Source organism: Mus musculus, chromosome 6 (genome assembly GCF_000001635.26).
Source record: "Mus musculus strain C57BL/6J chromosome 6, GRCm38.p6 C57BL/6J".
Taxonomy (NCBI): Eukaryota; Metazoa; Chordata; class Mammalia; order Rodentia; family Muridae; genus Mus; species Mus musculus.
In genome coordinates, this window is record NC_000072.6 from 135,764,917 (window position 1) to 135,785,289 (window position 20,373).

Sequence of the window (20,373 nt, forward strand, 5' to 3'; positions counted from 1 at the left end):
CTTCACCTCTTCCAGCTTTTAATGACTCTGCCATCTATTTGTGTGTGTCCCTTCAATCCCAGTTTCATCCTTATGTGAACTTCTATTCCTCATCTGTGCCAAAAAAAAAAAAAAAAAAACTATGCATTTTGCTTATAGGGGTCATTATTATCAGCCACACTAAATACCTTGACAACTGAAGAGAGGATGATCTCACTTCAGAGTCTTAAGTTACATCTACAAAGACCCTCTTTCCCAAATTGGGTCAGAATTCATTGAATGTAAAGGTTGGATTGTAGATGTGGATTTTTGATGACACCTTCCTGCCTCCTCAGTAACCCACTGGGACAACGGGAGTCAGGGGTGAGGAATCCCAGATGAAAAGTCACTGGGTGTTAGAAGAAAGGCAGCTACTGAGGTGATGTGTGGAGGGGCACATAGAAACGAAGCGAAAGGAGTCGTGGGAGCCCCCATGGCAGCCCAGTGGTGAATACTGCTTCATCTGCAGCCTGGATCTTGAATGTGGCCATTCCTAAATCCCAACGGAGCTTACAGACTTCCTGTCCCACTGAAGTCAGGCCCTGGAATTAGAACTCAAGGTTGTTTGCTAAGAAACAGGCAGATTCGGGCTTAAACAAAACTACACAAGTGGTAATAGCTGGCCCTGGTGGGCAGCCCTGAGCCTATTCAAGAGCTTAGGGTTTGTTTTGGACCCATATGAACAGGGGTTGCCCTGGCAAGAGAAAGGAGGGCTTGCAGTAGGACAGTGATCCATAAAATACATTGGATTAGCTCTGACAGTTAAGATAAAACAAACAAACAAACAAACAAACAAACAAACAAAGAGGCAGAAGTTCCTCCCCTAACCCTCTGCATTTTGTACTCCATATGCTCTCAGGATGTGAGCACTTCTATTCTTTTGCCATTTCCAGAAGGCTGCTGTCTATCAGCTTTTCCAAGAGGACACATTGCTGGGTGTTGTAATCCTAGCATTTGGGAGGTGGAGGCAGGAGGGTCACAAGTTCAAGGCGAGTCTCAGCAACATAATGAGTTGGAAGCCAGACATTTATTTAAACCCTGGCTTTAAATAGGTAAGTAAGTAAGTAAGTAAGTAAGTAAGTAAGTAAGTAAGTAAGTAAGTAAGTAAATAAGTAAGTAAATAAATAAATAATGCTTTATCAAAAAATTTAAAGACTGTTGTTGTCGTTGTTGTTGTTGTTTACAAAGATGATATGTTTCTTGACAGCCCCGGAAGATGCCTGTGCATGGAATCTGCCACTACCTGGATGTCCAGCCTAGGCCCTCATTGCTAGTGGTCTGGCTCGTTCGTCATGCCTGACACTTCTACTATGCTATTCTTAGCCCAGTACTCCATGATTTGACCAAGATGGTCCGGGCCACAGCCAGGATGTGCCAGATCTGGTTTGAGCTGTCTCCTGCTGGCTTTCAGCCTAAAGTTAATAGAGCAAGCAAAATACATTTGTAGAATAGGAACCATGGCCCCATTTCTTCACATAAACTCAACGAAATCCAGTTGTTTCAGGATAGTAGCCTGATGAAAATGCACATCAGCAAACTGCCCTCCCTCAGGGTTGCATGTTTGTTTGTTTGTGTGTGTGTTGGCTTGATAGCCATGCCCTACTGTCTCCACCCACTGTATGTCACTATAGCAGAATATTACAGATCTGGAGACTTATAAAGCAATCTATTCATCACTCTTCCAGAGGCCAGCAAGTTTGGGATGTGTTATCAGTATCTGGCAGAGGCCTTTGAGCCGTGTCAAAAGCAGGCCAGCATCATATTGTGAGGATGCCTGTGTGCATGCAAAAAAGAGCAAGAAGAGCAGAGCCAGGGAGCTGAGGGAACTGGGCTCACATTCACAACAAAACCAGGCTTAAGACAAGTAACCCACTTCCAATAAGGCAACATGAGTCTGTTCTGAGGCAGAGCCCTCATAACCTCAATGCATTTTAATACTGCTACAATGTCAATTAAATTTCAACCTGAGACTGGCAGAGGACGTTCAAACCCTTACCTGCTTTCTTGCCAAATAGAGACATAGTAACATTCAGAGCCTGTGAAGTATCTCAGACACCCAGCTTCACAATTGATGGAGAAAAGCCAAGGGGTCCTCACTTAGGTGTTAAGTGGCCATCTTTACTGTTCTTCCAGGGCTGCAGGCAGGGCTGAAGACTGCACTTGGCTAGAACACTTGCCTATGAATGTTGTGTGGCAAAGACTGCTATTGTCTGCATAGGTGAGCAGGCTGTCAACAAAACCTTTCTAGCTTCTTCCGTAAATAAACTACAAAATGTCACTTGAGGGTGTCACAGTGGTGCTAGGAATGTGTGGAGCAGAATGTAGCCAGATATCCCAGAGAGCCCAGTAGCCACATAACCATCTCCCTGCAGGCTTCCTTAAACCCAACCTCATCACCTCTGCCTCTGTCCGCAACACCACTTGCTGCCATCCAACAATGGCTTAAAGGTTAGGGTCATTTAATGCCCAGGCTAAAGTCAATCTGAAAGCTATTAGCCTTCCCAAGTACTGGAAATCACTGTTATTGTCTACTTCAATGCTGCCTCTGAAAGATTTATCAAACAAGTGCAAATGTTAGAATGCTATCTAATTATTATGGCTTAATTAATTAGATAGCTTAATTTTTTAGTGCAGGGAAACGATTTAGCTTGTTAAACTTTGATAAGGTATCCAGGGGAGGCAGGAAAGGGGTGCTTAACTAGAGAAAGCATCATGCTCTAAATGGTGTGGCACACTGGTGGGGGTGACGGGCGTCTGAGAATATGGTAAGGGCGAGTTACTTAACCTCTTAGCTTCAATTGCCTCATCTACGAATGAGGATATTAACGACACCATTACACAAGACTATCTCTGCAATGTGTTTGGCATTATGCCTGGCTTAAAAGGAGCCGAAAAGAGCGTTAGCCAAGATAGTGCTGAAGTCTCATTGGTAAGAATAACAGTGGTGATCTTTATCAGCAGTAGTAAGAACAGTGATACAATGTATAAAAGCTGGGTTAAGTGGACCCCAAACAGCCAGTTAATGAAAGGGTAGAGAATTGAAGAAGAATTCCCTAGAGTAGAGTCAGGGGAGGCCGTATGAACTGTCGTGGTGAAAATGTGACGTAGTTCCCATAGGATCACTTGTTTCAATGGATTCCCCCATTGGCTGTCACCATTTATTAAGGATCTCAGTGTTTTGGGGATCCTTAGTAAATGGTGCCTTGTTGGGAGAAGTGAGTTGTTGGGGGCGGGGCTTGAAGCTCCATAGTTGGGCCCTACCTCATGTACATTCTCCGCTCCAGTGTGCCAGAGCAGTGTGACAAATATCTAATACTCTTAATACTGTGCCTTCCTTATTGTGATGCCCGTATTCCATCCCACGAGCCAGAGTAATCCCTTCCTTTTTCCCTTAAGTTCCTTTTGTTAGTTACTTTGTCGTCACTGTAATAAAAAAGTAAACTAATACATTAGTCTTCATCTATGTTATAATGTTGCCTGGGATTTCCCCCCACATGGGAAACATCCTAGGAAAAGGGTTTCAGAATCAAATACTCGTGGCTTCAACCCTGGCTGTAACCTCAAGGAAGTTTCTAGGCATCTTGGAGTTGCAGTGCCCTTATGGGAAATGGGGATGGTCACACCTGGGTGAAAGATTATACACATATGCAGTAAAGAAAATGCACCTAGGACCCAGCAAGTCCTGGTGGGTGGTCTTTCCCTTTTGTACTATGTTTGGCAGACAGCAAGATGGAGCATCCATCTGGATAGGTGAGAAACATCAGAACAAACACTGTAGGCTCATTCATTGCTCAGTGGAAAGCAAGGCGCTAATTCTTTACTTCCCCTCCTCCCACCGGGGTGTTTGAAGGAGGTACAGTAGGGCTGTCAGAAGGTTGGCCGGCCTACATTTCATTATATTTCATGGTAGTTTTGGGTTCGCTGGAGTGCAGGACAATCAGAGGGAGGGGATGCAGCAGGAGCAGGTATCCTGTCAATAACAATGAAATCTCAGGCACCACTTCCTCCCCTCCCCACCCAAATATTAAGGGCTGTTTTAAAGCTATGTATAAGAGCCACAGATAGACCTCTCCCCATTGCCACTCTGAGATGCTTATCGTTTGCTTTGAATGGCACAGATGATATGGGCAACCAACAGTCTGAACAAGCTTCGGAGCCCTTCTCCACTGTGAATGCTGCTTGCCTTGATGGATGGAAAAGTAATTTCACTGAAAAAAGATCTTACACATCATCTCATTTCGACTCTCAGTAACATTGTTTCAATGCATACGTTATTTCCCCTTTCCTAAATTCAAATAACATGCTTCCTCACACACACTACCCATGCCCGTTCCGAGATTTTGTTTTCTTTGGGTTTGTTGAAGTAAAGCTGATATGAATTTTGACATTTTAAGTACACTTTCAAAACACTCTCCTGTGATTTTTATAACTGTTCCTGACACTCGTGTGCAGTCATATGTCATTAGTTACCTAAATGTTTTCTATAATTATGTAGATTATGTTGACACTTTCTGATAGGATGCTTGTAATTTACTATTTTGTCATTTGTGCCGTTCTGAAATCCATCAGATAACCATTTTCAATCGTTTCCAGATCAAGCAGCTGTTAAAGGCTCCTGCTGTGCTGTGGCTTTGCTGCTGCATCCACTGTGGGCTCAGAAAACTTCTAAATACGTGAATTCTTTCTCCACTCTCAAGTGGACTTTTCCTTCCTTCCTTCCTTCCTTCCTTCCTTCCTTCCTTCCTTTCTCTTTTCTTTTTTCCTGTTTTTTTTTTTAGCTCTAGTAATGACCAAATAATGTCACTGTAACATTCACAGTCAAATAGAAATACTACTATACACAAGTCTTCATATTATTGTACAGAACATGGAAGCTGTGTTATAATAAAGGCCCAAATAATTGTGGTGAAATGGAGCCTGCGAGCTGCCCGGATGAGCCTAGGAGAGTTCCACAGGTAAAGGTTCTCTAATCCGAGCCTGCTTTAGGTAGGAGTAAATGAGCACTGGGAAGAACAATTTCCCAGGCAGATGCCTGTATAGAGCTGTGGTAAAAATGATGGAGAGTTAAGGATTCCTAGGGTGCAGGATGAAAGCATTGGCCAGAGACGTTGGAGAGTTTATGGCCGTTAATAAAGGGCAGAGCAGCCATATTGGGGGATCAATCAGCTGTGTTTACTAGATGTAAAATTACTTATTATTAAATGTAAGATTGTGTTATTACTTATATGTAAAATTACTGATGTAATCTAATTTCTTTGAAAACAACAGTATGACAGATTCACATTTTATCTGCTATAAGTAGCCCAGGATGGCCATTAGGGAAGGGAAACACGCCCCATCCCATCTTAGCTATTTTTAGTTCAAATAGAAACACATTACAAGTTGTTTCTGAGTGAAATGAAGGTATGAGAGAGATACATGTAGTGTTAGGAGTGCTTTTCAGAGACAGATGAAGAAAACAATAAGACAAATAGAGTAGGTTATCATCATGTGTCGCCTGCGACCCACCATACCATTGCCATGGTGATGGATAGAGGCATGAACTTGTCACATATGCACAATTCATGCCTGGGAATTTGATTCACGACACCTATTAGAAATCGGTGAGAGGTGACATGTTCCCATGATTCAGCCACATTTTGATGCACCAGATGAGTACCATCTCTCTGACAAGTCTGTGCTTGGCAGCAGAGCCCTGCAAGATTCTGGTACAGCCATGAGTTTTTGTGGGTGTGGTCTACCTAATCCATATTAAGTCCAAGTGAAGGCAGTGGTAAAGCTTGGTAGCATGAAGGGAGGAACGATGTTAATTCCAAATCTAGTTAGTTACGAAGTGACAAAGGATGCTGATGATGGAACCAAAAGCCAGAGGAAGGCCTAAAAATGAATCAAGTACTAAATGGATGAACACATAAATAAATGTATAATAAATTATGAGTTAGAGGAATAAGTGATGCTTTAGGAAGGGAGTAGGCCATACAAAGAAAGACATTTCTCATTTTAAATAAAAATAAAGCCAAATAATTTAACAATTTGAATCAGATAAACTAAAACCATGTAATATATCACATATAAGCCATGAACATAGTGTATTCGTGTGTCTCTCTTTCACACACATGCATATATGCACATGTGCTCACATATAGAAATGTATATGTACACACACACACACACACACACACACACACACACACACAAGCCACCATAAAATTCCCTTGAGGAACAGTTTTACTTTCTCATACACTTCTGAGAATTCTCAGTGAATGAGAGTTGTGGATGGAGAAATCAGCCCCTGAATCAAGACAGCATCTCACCATGATCCCCACCCATGTGAGAAAGCATTACCCATTGGTCTGAAAACACATCCACTCTTATAACTTCATCCTGGAAGTGGAAATGGAAAGTCACACTTTCTAAATATTAAAGAGCCAAAAATGGAAATTGTGCAGTAAATATAACAATGCAAAGTGCTTTGGCCCCGAGCTTTCCCAGACACTATAAAACCCAGCCCTTCTAGTCTCTGGGCACCAAGGTTGTAGCATTTCCAGGGAACAAATCGCCCCTAGAAACTGGTGTGCTTCAGGCTGACCTACATGGTCCTATACGTTTAGAGCAGCTTTTGTACCCCTCAGCCAGGAAAGATGGAAACCAGTGTGTACCTCCCTTCCTCTCTCCAATACCAGGTGGGTAGGGAGGACAACAATTGGTATGGGGGCAACTCACTCATCAGTGCCACACAGGGGACAGTCATGCATTAAATAGCACTTCTCGTCAAGATACAATGTGAACAACCCCCTGGTTCAGTCCTGGGAACACACGAGTGTGCGGAGTAACAAAGAGAGAGCCCACAGCCAAACCCCACCGGGAAGAAAACGAGCTGTAAAGCTCTAGCATCCCCAGTGTGGTACACAGGGGCAGCCCTCTAATAACACAGCACATAGGCATCCCTGAGCTGAGAGACCACCCAACTGCATCCAACAAGAGCTGCTATGTACTCAGAGAACCTGCTAGTGTACCAAGCCCCTCATTTGCAGCCCAGGGCGCCCTTGTGACAACCTTTTAGGAATCCGAAGGCAAGTGTGATGGAGTATTAATTTGGTAGGCAATCCGGCTTCTGTGCCCATGGCCCAATCGAAGGAAACACAAAAAAAGAGCTGTTGACTCTAAACATTTAGAAAATTACCAGCTACATGAGAACTTCTGAGTATGGCTCAGGACGGCATAAAAAAAGATGGAAGGTTTTAAGTGGGTCTCTTACCTTCTTGTCACTCAGGCCGGAAACCTGGTCCACATACTCCTCTTGGATCATGAAGGCGGCTAAGTTGGCAGTGTAGCTGGCCAGGAAAATGACAGCAAAGAAGGCCCACACTGACACCATGATCTTGGAGGTGGTCCCCTTTGGGTTCTGCACAGGTACGGAGTTGTTAAACACCAGACCCCAGAGTAACCAAATCGCTTTGCCGATGGTGAAAGATGGGCCGCCTGGCTCTGGTGTGATACAAAAGACAGGGAGAGAAGGTTAAGCTTGAATCAATGGATCTGCTTTGATCTACAAGTTCCCAGAGCCGAAAAGGTCCTAGCAAGAGTAGGAAACCTCTCCACTGAGCCATTCAAATGACAGCTTCACAAGTCAAGATCCTGTGTCTCCTCTGGGAGCTAAGGAAGGCAGAAGAGGGTTTCTTAGAGGTAACTCCAGAGCCCTGGTGTGTGGTGAGGTCTTTTGCCAACTAATCTTTTCCTGTTTTCGTATATGAGACCATCTAGATCACATAAAGTTGGGTAACAATGGTCAACTATCCTACTGTGGTCATATTGACCTTTATTCTTAAAATGTACCATTGTATCTACCAAGGAAATACTTTAACTTCCAAGATATCAGCAAGAATAATGTGAGGCTCCTTTCTACCACTGCCATAAGCCTCCATATGTCAATATTGGATGATTGAAGGTTCTTTTGGCTAAATTTTATTTATCTTCCAGCCCCTAGCAGCCGATGTCTTTAAAATGACCTGGATTTCCCTAGCCCCTCCAATGTCAATCCTTCCCAAATGGCCTGCTGCAGCACTGGCCTCTGTACAAGGAAGCTCAGAGAAGAGACCGTAGACTGTTGGCCTGACCATGTCCATCCAGAACAAAAATGTAGCTCTTCTTGATAGACGTTCCTCCGATTAATCTTAGGGCTTCTGCCTATACATGATTGGTAACTTGTCTGATGTCCCTGATTGTGGAGGGAGTGACCTCATGCACTATTTGGATCTTTGTGCACACTGCCACTGGAGAAACGAATATCTGCCCACAGAGTTTTCCAACATATTAACAAAGGTCTTGGAATCCTGGGATCCTGACAACCTGTGCTCGGCCAACCACAACATCAGTGGCTGTACACGCTGAACTTACTGTGCTGTGCACAAACACCCGTGCGTGTGGACCTGATTTCATACAACAGATGGATAAGTAGGACGTTGTTTACGAAGCAAAGTTTTGCACACTGAGATGCTCTAAGGGGTCTTGACATTTAGAGTGGAACAGTGTTGAATTCCTCTGTAAGAGAAGCTTTGTAAGGTAACAGGAGTGATCATAAACTCCTGTACCGTATTTGTAAATCTGAATTTCTGTTCTGGTTTCCTATTTTTCTCAGGGTAGAGAGCAGTCTGCACTATCTTCAGCTGTTAACCATGTTGACTTTTGTCTACAGGAGCCTCAGATGGTTCATTTCCAAGTACCCTTTAGGTTGGAAGATAAATCCCTGCTTCAGGCTAGCCTTTAGCATAGGTCAATGGCTTGTTGTGGAGACATGTAAAACTCCACCTTAGAAAACACACTAAAATATAAGGTAGGGCAGCACTTGGAAGTCCACTGATGAAGCAATAGCGTGGCAACCACCCTAGATAAAGAGATACACCGTGAATCTGGTCATTCTAATAAGACCAAGGTAAATAACCAGTATTTTGAAACACACAGTGTCTAAGTTGCATCCCAGGTTTAGTAAATCAGTATTCTAGGTCCAAAGACCCATATACAATTCTTATTAGTATCTAAGCTTAAGAATCTGTCCTCCTGGAGGTACATTCTAGAATAACTAGAATTACAGAAGAAGAAGATTGAAAATTGGCATATTTCTTAATCCTGGGACTTTTATGAAGTTCTGGAGGAACTTCATATTTACTAGGCTCTCATGACTCCTTTAAAAGTCTGGTGAACTTTTCAAAAATATTAAAAGTGCTTCAAGCACGAGGCTAGTGTGTCGATGCTGATGCCTACCTGCCCAGTGAATGAGACCACCCTATAGTAGCTACAAGTGAGAACTGGTTTCCTGTGCCCGTTTTATTTCAGACATGAAATTTTTATACTCCTTAGGAGGGGAAGGAGGTTAGGCCAAAGACACATGCTGTGGAGACCCTGAAACTCAGTAGTAAATCTTCAACTGTGGGAAACTCTAATGACTCAGATAATCTTCATATACCCTCAGGTATTCTAAATTTTCTTATTCTTACTGTGTGTGTACAGCCTGTCTTTTTCCTTACATTCTCTCCCCAAAATTGCCTGTAAATTATGGTTTAAAAACTAGTGCCCAGACATGTGCTAGCCATCTCTGTTATCAATCTTTCTCCTTAATGATCCAGTACCAGGCTTGGATCTAATATGCACCAAAAAAAGAACAAGGAGAACCTAGCACACATTTTAACTGCACATTTCTATAACATTGCTATGCTGACAACCAGAGATGCTAATGACTTCCATCCTCACAGAAAGTAGGGAGGATATATGTAACAAACAGTGGATATAATGGTTCTGAGTTGTGCAGTCAGGTGGAAGGGTGGAGATGCAGGAGTTCCATGTAGCCTTACCTCTGCCATCAGCTAGGCACCGGTTGTAACCCACAGGGCTGAAGTATTCAAAGACAAAGACAGCTACAGCAGAGACAATGAGCAGCATCACAAACATCATCACCCACACGTCAGCACTGAATGGCTCTGGGAAGGAAAGCAAAAGAGTGCTCAGGGTCAAAACAGAGAACAAACAACTCATCATTTCCATAATCATCTGCTCCTGCAAACACCTATTTTAAGATGAGCAAGCCACAAGTGTGTCCTGTGCCCTTGGAGAGCCAGGGTTGAGTCAGGAACACATAAGATACACCCAAGCAGCCCAGTCTCCACTTGGGCGTAGAAAGACCATTTTATTTCAAATGCATAAAGACCCCATCATGCTTCTGAGCCCTGCTAGGCTTATAGGGGCAACTCTGTTACTCTCAGAACCATGCCTGGGTCTTTCGATGAGATTGCAAAGAGTAGATATTCTACAAGGAAATGATATTAAACCGACTTGCTTCATGTCCTCATCAACATAGCTATACCATGGGGGGAGGAACCCTCAAAAGTCTTCCACAGTGCTTGTGAGTCTTGTGAACAAATTCTTGGAGGCACTATTTTTGAGTTGAATCAGTTGAGCAACACTGTCATACACTGACTAACCATTCCCATTTGCTTTTGTGTCCACACCCTTTTCTTAGGGTACAGCGTGCATTTACTTTTTCAGCTTACTTTGTTATAGGATATCATCCTAGATATCATTGCGGTATGAGAACACAAGTCAATCAGTTTTTGTTTGTTTGTTTGTTTGTTTAAAGCTATCAGGCAGAGGTAGTGTACATCTTTAATCCCAGCACTTGGGGGACAGTGGCCGGCAGATCTCTGAGATCAACCTGGTCTACTGAGCCAGTTCTAGGACAGTGAAGGCTAGGCAAAGAAACCCCGTCTCAAGAAACCAAAAGCCAATACAAGACAAGTAAAACAAAACCTATCTACAGTGACTATCAGTGTCTGCAGTAGTGGAGATTTTGCAGGGAATAAGAGAATAGGCATCGTTTTTGAATCACAAAGCAGCTACAATTTGTCTCTTCTTACTAACCACTGTGGTTAACGGGCTAATGCTAGACTAGAGAACAAGAATGCTCTGTGAATGTTTTCTTCAGCATCTTTCATTGTTAAACCTATTTTAGCTGAGTTAGATCTCTCTGGCTTAGATGCACTCATATTCCAAAAGCCATCTCTATGACTCCCTAGATACAAAAGAATGATCTTAGTTCTGTCCCATGATACAGTGCCCCTCAATTGAGTCCTAAAAATAATTCTGGCCTTTTTAGCTGTCATTTCACATTGTAAACTCATAAATGGGTGAATTAACATGCTGTTTCCCCTTCTTACAAGTCATTAATAAAGATGAAGTTGAGAGAGGGGGAATTGGTGAAAATTAGAAAATATATTTCCCACTCTGAAATCTACTTTATTATTGAACTTCCAAAAGGACTATTAAAGCCCAGGTCACTTAATCAATTAAAAAATACCCTTAACAAAGTCCCAGAGTTTACTATACCAACCATTAAACACAAAGCATTTCAGAGGCAGCGGTACAAACCTACGTGGTACATCTGGTTCATCTGGTGTGGGGAAACCTCCTCCACTCTTAAGTCTAATTTATGAAAATCCTACCCTGGTTCCATGTTTTTATGGTTGACTGAGTATTGGATGAAAGCTTTGTATTTGTAATCTCCCCCCACCCCCACCCCCACCCCCACATCATCTAGTTTAGGGCAACTTTCTGCAAACAAATGTACCAAACATTATTATTGATCTTTACAATTTATAAAGGACTTCTCCACACACCATTTTTTCTAATCCTTCCAATGGGCCTTTCATTATGAGATGGCTGTATTTATTCTGCAGAGGAGAAAATTAAGTACAAGAGGTCAAGTTTCTTTCATACACAGAAAGTGGCAGTCAGCTTATGAACTGAGGGTGTCTTGAAACCTTGCCTAGCATTTCCCACAATATTGTGTGGCTTAGTTCTCTCTGTCCATCACAATGGCTCCCAGTTGTGGTGTGGACTAGAACACAGGCTATGATGGCTACCGTGCCTGAGCTTTATTACAGAACTCCTGGAAAATGCTTAACTTAACCAAGATTCCAAGGCCTAACAGTGAATCTAGTAACAACTCCAATAATTTCATAAAGCAATGCATGCATCCATGGCAGGTAGTCAGCACATCTGACATCTGTTACTATTATAATACATGAGCCTCTCCTCTACCAGACACTCACAGGAGGAAGATAATCTGCTTAACATCCCCACAATCCCAGGTCTACTAGCTGTACTGAGAGAACTGAAATTAGAACCTACTTTATGTCTTACAATGTTTCAGTCTGCCTTATAAAGTAAACTTGCAAATAAGTTATACCCAGAAGCTACAAAAATGAACACTTCAATGTGTACCATCTAGTAACATTTCATGTAAATTAGAAGGATCAGAATTCGGTACATCATGAGTAAGAAGACTGGCTAAGAAACTTAAAAAACTTAGGGAAACATTTCATATAAGTTTCATAAGTATCTATAATTCCACTTAGTGGTACATTAAGTGAATTAATTCCTAAAGTCCAGATTTGAAAATAAATGCTTGTTGTTGTCTCTTCTAATATTTCCATTAAAAAAAAAAGTCCATCCCCTTCTTCCCCTCAGAGTGATTATGACAGTCTAAAGACTTATAGCTTGTTTATGACCAGATCAGGCTTCCTGTCTCCTAGCCCAGTGTTCTGGTTTCAAGGTGACAGTTTATTCTCCAACCCCTAGCTCCATATCCCCTGCAAAAAAAAGCACAAGAAATGGGTATGAGCTCACTAAAGACCTCATCTAATTGAAGTCGTGGCCTCATCTCACCCAGTCTTAAATCATATCTAATGCTTTTTACATTTGGGTGATGCTAGAAAGTAGGGAAATCAAGAATGGTATTGGGGGAAGGCAGTGAGAAGCGGGGGGGGGGGGGTACGAGGAAGTGTCAGATGAGATCTGGCCAGCAAAATCTCAGAAAACTCACATGGAAACAGAAAATGTGGATAAATTTATGTGTGTGTTAGTCCTAAGTTCAATTCTCAGAGACAATGAAAAAGTAAATAGATCTCTTGATGATGTGGTAGTTTAAATGAGTATGGTCACCAGAGATTCATGTATTTGCTTGCTTAGTGCCCAGTCAATAAACTGCTTGAAAGGATTAGGAGGTGTGGCTTTGTTGGAGGAGGCGTGGCCTTGTTGGAGGAAGTGTGTCACTAGAGGCGGACTTTGAGGTTCCAAAAGCCTACACCAAGCCCAGTGGCTGTCTCTGTCTCTGCCTGCTGCCTACGGATCAGCATGTAAAGCTCTCAGCTACTCCTCTAGCATCATGCCTGCCTGTTTTCTGCCATGATGATAATATGTCAACTCCTTGAATTGCAAGTGAGTCCTCAATTAAAGACTTCTTTTATATGAGTTGCCTCCATCATCGTGTCTCTATAGAGTAATAACATAGTAACTAAAAGAGAAGATATTTAAATTTAGAAGTTGTTGCAGCAGAAAAAAGACTCAGAGGTCAACTAACTGAGAACCATATTCTGTCATATACTGTTGGTGAGAAAAAGGAAGTCCCTGGATGGAGTAAATTTGTTCAAGGTCAAATGAACACTGAGGATGAAGAGGAGACTAAGTGGCTTCTGATGACCATTCAGGCAGTATTTGCTTATATGACATCATACCTCAATGATTCCTGGGTGCTCTTAATGTTTTTGTGTGTTGAAGAATAACCAAGTACTCCCCAAGTGGATTAAATGTCCAACAAGCACTTCCTGCAATTGTTTCTCATCCTGTCTACTTGTTCTTGAGTCCATTTCCTATCACCAGCAAACACATGATTTACCTAAGAAGGCAGAAGGTGACACAGTCCCATTGCTGCGTGATACCATGACACTGATGCCAGTCTCTATGAAGGGCACAGAGAAGTCAACCACCTCTGACCGTTCTTCATTGATAGTTAGTGATCCCACTGCCATATAGGCCCTCTTCATGACCACCTGAAGAGAAAGACACAATGATCCAATCAAAACATTCTGGAAGACAGGTCCATCACAGGCAAAATTCTCATGGCCCAGCCGTAACTTGGGCACCATGAATACCCTTCACCTCCTCTTGGCTCTGTTGTTGGCCTGATTTTCAGCAATTTGGCCAGCAGACCCCAGCGGGCCCTCTGGGCACTTGGATTATAAGCACTCATCACTGTGCTTGAATTTTTATTTGTGTTCTGGGGCTCAAACTCAGGTCCTCATGACTATGAGGCAGCACATTACTGGCTGAGTTATCTCTCCATCTCTAGTTACTATTCTACAGTTTGTTAAATTCATAAGACAATTCTTTAGCAATATTTAAGCAAAACTTAAGTGCACAGCAGAAGTGACATTGTCGTGACCTTGCCTCCTGACACTTACCTCACCAATCATGCCGTTCCAGGTCCCGTTGATTTTCTTTCCATGCTTGCCATTGGTCACCAGGTAAAGGTCATAGGTGAACTTCACAGACTTAGAAATTTTCTTAAGGATATCAATACAAAACCCCTTGCAGCATTTTTTGATGTAGCCTGGTTCCTCATCTGTTTTATTCCTACCCAGTTAAAGAAAAAAAACAAACAAACAAAGCAAGACTTTGTACAAGAAGGAAAATGTACTTTTTCATTAAATCTCCAACACCAACCCTCATCCCCACAGTAGAATTTATTCCTAAAGGAAATAAGGAGGAAAGAGAACAAGCCTAGAACTGTGGTATTTTTAACTATCTCGGTATCCTGAACCATATCACAGCTTACTTCAATGTTCCTTTGGAGTATAACGTAGATAGGGAAAAGGCATGTATCCTACATGCTTAGTTCAATAACTTTTTCCATTGAGTTCATAGTTTTAATCAAAACCTGAATTGAGATGCAAAATGTCTACCAGACCCTGCAGTCTCCCTTTGAGATGTTTTTCCTTCCCCTCCTCCACAAAGAGTCGTATTATCCCATTTTTACAGCATAAATCAAGTGGAATTATTTCCAAATATGGGTCTAATTCTCAAAATACTAGCTTAGAGGAAACCCATTTCCATGCCCAAAGAAAGTTAAAGCTCAGTAAACTTCAGGTCCCAATCATTGAGGCTGGGCACGTTCAAAGGAAACTTAGCATAGCAGTCATTCCCTCCAGTCAGGGGTATAGATGGAGCCACACATTTGATCAGAACGCCCATTGATCCTATAGCCCAATAGCAGCTAAGAATTTCAGAGGGTGCCTAGCTCCAGGTCAACAAACAGCACATCTGACTCTCCTGGGCCACCTAGACCCATCCATCTGGGGAGGTGTCATACTCAGAGATGATGCGCTTCTGGCACGGGACTGTATTCCGCATGCAGGTCCCACTGAGAGGGTCCACACTTTCCACAATGACAAACGGTGCCTCCTCCAAGGTAACGATGCTCAGATGGTCATCTTCCTGTTCTTCAGTCTCAGGACACATTCGAGGCCACACATAGTATTTCATCTGCAGGGACTTGTCTTTCCATTTTCCCACCTGCACAGAGAGAACGAAGAACTCAGCAGCCATAAGCCGTAGATAGTTCTCTAGCCTCTCCTGGTCCTCTCTGAATTGTCTTAGAAGCTGTTAAGCAAGGGCAAAACAATTCCAGCACAGACCACGATGGAAAGAATAGTTTCTAGAACATATGCTGAAAATAAAAAGACTTTATCTAACACAACGGTTCTCAACTTTCCTAACGCCACAACACTTTAATTCGGTTCTTCATGTTGTGGTGACCACAAAATTATTTTCATTGTTATTCCATAGTGATAATTTTGCTACTGTTATGCATTGGAACACAAATATCTGTTTTCTGATTGTCTCAGGGAGACCCCTGTGAAAGGGTAGTTCAATCCCCAAAGGGTAAAGACCCACAGATTCAGGACGGCTGCTCTAAGAGAGGTAATTCTTTCAATTACCTACCCTTTCATGTACTCAGCATTGAATGAGGACCTGTTGTGGCCAGAGCATCCTCCTAACCTCATTGCTCCCACACTAAGAGATGTGTAATTCTTGACTTTCCTGGACCACATAACTGTGGGGTTTGTTTGTTTTACTTAACTATAACAAGAAATATAATCCCAAGATCACAAAGAATTATTAGGAAAGATAAAAGAATGCCTATGGCAAATGAGCAAGCTGGAAGTCCTCTGAGCTGTAATGGAAGTTCTCGGGGGAATTTTTCAGGGAACTAGGAATCTCTGATTGGAAACAAGGTAACATTTATATGAATGGATACAGACACTACTTGCTTGGAGAAGGGAGTGTGGTCGGTTGGGCTAGTGACAATGTGTGCATGTGTTAACGCAGAGTTAGTTGCACCTACTGGACTAAGAAGACATGTAGGTATGAAAGGGATAGGTGTCTCTGTGAGAAGGCACTTGGGGCCACAGCCACTATACCACTCATCACTAGGAAACACCATCACTGTGACTCTAGTGCGAAAGGTGCGCACTCTCTGAATCACCTACAGCAGACCTGCTGTCAGTATACAAACCGGGAGAAATGTATGGGTTCAGATGCCTTGTGGCAGAGGCCTTCATCCCCGATTTTATGTAGAAACTACGCAGTTTTGTTGCTAGGTTCTTACTGTACTAAAGAACCTACAGAGGAAAGAAATCATTTTACTTTTCAATAACTGAGCATCTTCAGTTGTCTCCAGGAGATAAGGCATGATCCAAGTCTACTTCTTTCCACAGTTAGGGTGATGCTGGGGAGGGACCAGGTCTATGAAACAATTTGGTTTGTGTAACTCCAGGAATAAATGAGATTAACTTCACTTTCAAGCTGACAGACACGGATTGCTATACTAAGGCCTACTCAAGCTCCCTCTCATCCGAGTGTTTGCTTTTGTCTGCATTTAAGCGTGGTTAGTTCCTCCCTCTAGCTTGTCCCACAAAGCTGATCACTTTACTCCCATGGCCAAATTAGGCCCCCCCTAGCCACCGCCTGTTCATTACATCTTCATAACATGGGCATTGATTTTGTGTCCTAGACTATTTTGTTTGGCACTTGCTCAGTTTTTCTCTGGCATTAACTCTGGGGCCAGCTGATTTGTTTTTATCCTTTAAGCTAGTTTGCTTCTAGGCTCAGAAGGAAGTGTTGAAACCAGTATTTTCTTTCCTTTCTATGTATAGATGCGCCATGACCTCTGATGGGATTATGACCTAATAATCCATCATAAATTGAAAATGTTAGATTAAAATGTATTGCACACTCTTGACCTATGGAACACAGTATTATATAGAGCATTGGTTGTTTGCCTGTGTGATCTTGTAGCTCTTGTGGCTCATGAGAGATGTGGTTCACTGCTACTGCCTAGCAGCATGAGAGGATATTCTACCACATATCAGCAGTCCCCAAATCAAAATACGCACAGACACACACACACACACACACACACACACACACACACACACACACACACACACACACACACCCCTATAGTGGAGACTGTTTGCTCGTCAATAAATTATTGATCTTGAATAAACTATTGATCTTGATTTTGTCGCAAATCTGTTCATCTCATATTGCTAAGGCTAAGCTAGCTTCAAATGACTTCCCAGAAATGTGGAAATATTTAAGCCCTCAGACAGAGCTTTGGCAAGAGAAGACACAGCCATTGAATCAGATACTTTCCCAAGCAAGCATATTTATTCCAGGAGCCAAAGCAATATTTTATTATTCTATGCATGCTTGTCTATAAGAAAAAGGTTGAAAGGCCTTAAAGTGCCTATAAATTTATTTATTTATTTATTTATTTATTTATTTATTTATTTACAAATCCCATCATCTTCCCCCAATAAGTTCTTCTGGCCTCTTTTTCTTTTAACTGCAATTGTATTCTTCTGTCTTTATTGCAATTAGCCTATACTAGAGAAGCCTAGCAGATCCTGTGACTCCCGCAGGACATCTGGGCTCACATGATATTCCCCAAGAGTTCTGTTGTACATACTGCTTCCACGTGGCTTTCTTATTGAATGCTATGGATTTGATTAGTTATAGAATGCTTTCAACGCAAACATGAAGATCTGTGTTCAGATATCCAGCACGCATCTGTAATCCCACCTCTGGGGAAGCAGAAACAGGTGGATTCCCCAGAGCTCACTGGCCAGTCAGTCTAGCATGACTTGAGAGCTTTAGATACAGTGAAAAATCCTGCCTCAAGTAAGGTGGAGAGCAAATAAGAAAAGTATTCACTATCAATTTATGTCCTTCATACACATACATGCACATGTGCACACACTGACATAACCACACATATCACTCACACACACACACACCTCAAGACTTTGCCATACAATGTCCATTCAAGGATTCAACAACTTCTCCCTCTCCTTAGCACTGTGCTCAAATGTCTTGCTGATATGTTCAAGGCCTGTGTGTGACTCTAGTCTACCTCAATGGAATTAACTTCAGTGCCATGGATCATGAGACTCAGAAAAGAAAGTCATTTGATTTAAGGGTGCCCAACTCAGGTCAGCCAGGAACAGATTGTAAGAAAACATCGTCATTTTCTTTGCTAACAGACTTAATGTATCTGGGAGGGTCGATGCTGCGGAGAGAGCTCTTTGGCAAAGTTTCCCCTGACATTCTTGTGAACAAGATGAACTACAACATGGATTACTGCATACTTTGACAGATCGAGAAGGGGTTTTAAAAATCTATATCCGAAAAGAAGAGAAAGGATTGTTTAATGAATCAGTGTCAGCGCAGAGAGGGGTCTTTAGTGACATGTCAGGAGACTCTGTTCTTAGAAGTGGCCTATATAGTGTTTTAAAGACAAAACTGAAATTGTGTTCAAGAAATTGCAGACAATAACAACCCAGTGAGGACAGATAACGTCACATAAATTGCTGAATGGAGTCTGAAGTGATGCAAATTAATTGGGATGGTGGATGGAACCGAATGGAATGAAATACAATGGTATTTATTCTCAAACTCTAGCATTCTTTTTTTTTCCCCCAAAAGCAACTGTTCTGAAAAGGAATATTTCAATCAATGGCAATCCATAAAATCTATTGTAATAACAGATGATGTATTTATAGATGTACAGTGTCTAGCACATGGTGTGAAGGGAGGGCACAGATTATCACTCCCTGCTCTGTGTTCACAATGCCCCAGCAGGAAAACTCAGTTCTGATCCTATAATTCTATGATCTCCTGACTTTTATTAAATATGCCATTCTCATTTCCCTAACAATAAGGTGTTCCCAGAGTTCTCACACACCCTTTCCCAGACTAACCGGATCATACCTATGTTGTGTGTCAATTCAATTCAACAAAAATTACACACCAGTGTGTGGCAGGCGCTGGGTTTAATATTGGTAGACAATAGGACCGCATGGTGTTTATCGGGGGTGGAAATGTGTCAGGCTCTGAACTTGTCTAATAATCTCATTTGTCATCACAGCTAACCTGTGGGATTCACTCCCCATTGATAGCTCCCTCTGCAAAAGGAGTTGCTGACTTCTAAGATATCAAGAAGGATAAGTGGGTGCCGCATGTACCATTAGTCAAGCAGGCTGACTCACTGAGCACCCGCTGTAAATGTTCTCCCAACTCAACACTGAAATAGTAAGACAAAGGCACACCCTCCAAGGACAGTCCAGAGCAGGCCAACCTGGTGGACAGCCTCACGTAAGGCCTTGGCCATTGCTACCATGGGGGGGATTAACAAATACTTTGGCATTCAGAGTAGAAGTGATCATTTTGGGAAAAGTCACAGAGAAGCTTTACAGAGACCTCCCCTCCCTTTTTAAAGCTGAACCTTAAAAAAGAAATTGTAGCCCCTGAAGTGGAGAGTTCTCCATCCCCTGGAGTAGCAGTATTCTCTTCTTTCTAAGGTCCTAATGATCACTGCTGTCCAAACTCCATCACTCTCAAGAGGCACCTCAACTGCACTCATCTCTTTCCACGTGGAAATTGCTCGGTGGCATTGGTGGCTCGGACTGAGCACAGACACCATGAAATTGTTAAATCCTACAGATCAGCACTGCCTTGGCTCACCCTGCCCTGTTGTTGGCATTGGCCAGCTCTCCTCTATGCAGAATAACCAAGCCACTCTACTCTGTGCTATTTCCTTCCTTCTTAAATGGCGTCAATTCCTTTTTTTTTTTTTGAAGCATTGTCAGTGTCTTGTCCTCTTAAGCTAAGTTCTAAGTGGGTCCCTAAAGGATTCCAGTGAGCATGAGCAAATTTCTAAAACTCTCAGGGCTTTGCTTTGCATATTCAGAAAACAGGAGACTTGATTTCTGAGTCTCATACATAGTTTTATGATCCCATGACCCACTCTGGATGGGGGATTTCATAGTATTGCCTGCAGAGAATGGCCAAGGAGGAAACTTCCTATTGCCCAGCTTCTCCAACAAGGGCAATAGCTGAGGTTTTGGTACAACACACTCTTCTGTCTTAACCACATTTAAATTTCACTGTGTTTCCCAAAGG

General features: G+C 42.3%; 1 protein-coding gene across 7 annotated transcripts in view; it reads right to left on the bottom strand.

Annotated features, from left to right (window-relative positions):
- The window catches only part of Grin2b (glutamate receptor, ionotropic, NMDA2B (epsilon 2)), a 460,395-nt gene that overhangs the window by 51,696 nt on the left and 388,326 nt on the right, over positions 1–20,373 (bottom strand). For all 7 annotated transcript variants that reach the window (NM_001363750.1, NM_008171.4, XM_011241221.3 and 4 more), the window contains 5 exons: positions 15,218–15,420; positions 14,310–14,481; positions 13,745–13,898; positions 9,867–9,992; positions 7,277–7,506 (listed from right to left, as the gene is read on the bottom strand). In NM_001363750.1, the coding sequence (NP_001350679.1) occupies positions 7,277–7,506; positions 9,867–9,992; positions 13,745–13,898; positions 14,310–14,481; positions 15,218–15,420 (885 nt within the window). The remainder of the gene's footprint in view (positions 1–7,276; positions 7,507–9,866; positions 9,993–13,744; positions 13,899–14,309; positions 14,482–15,217; positions 15,421–20,373) is intronic.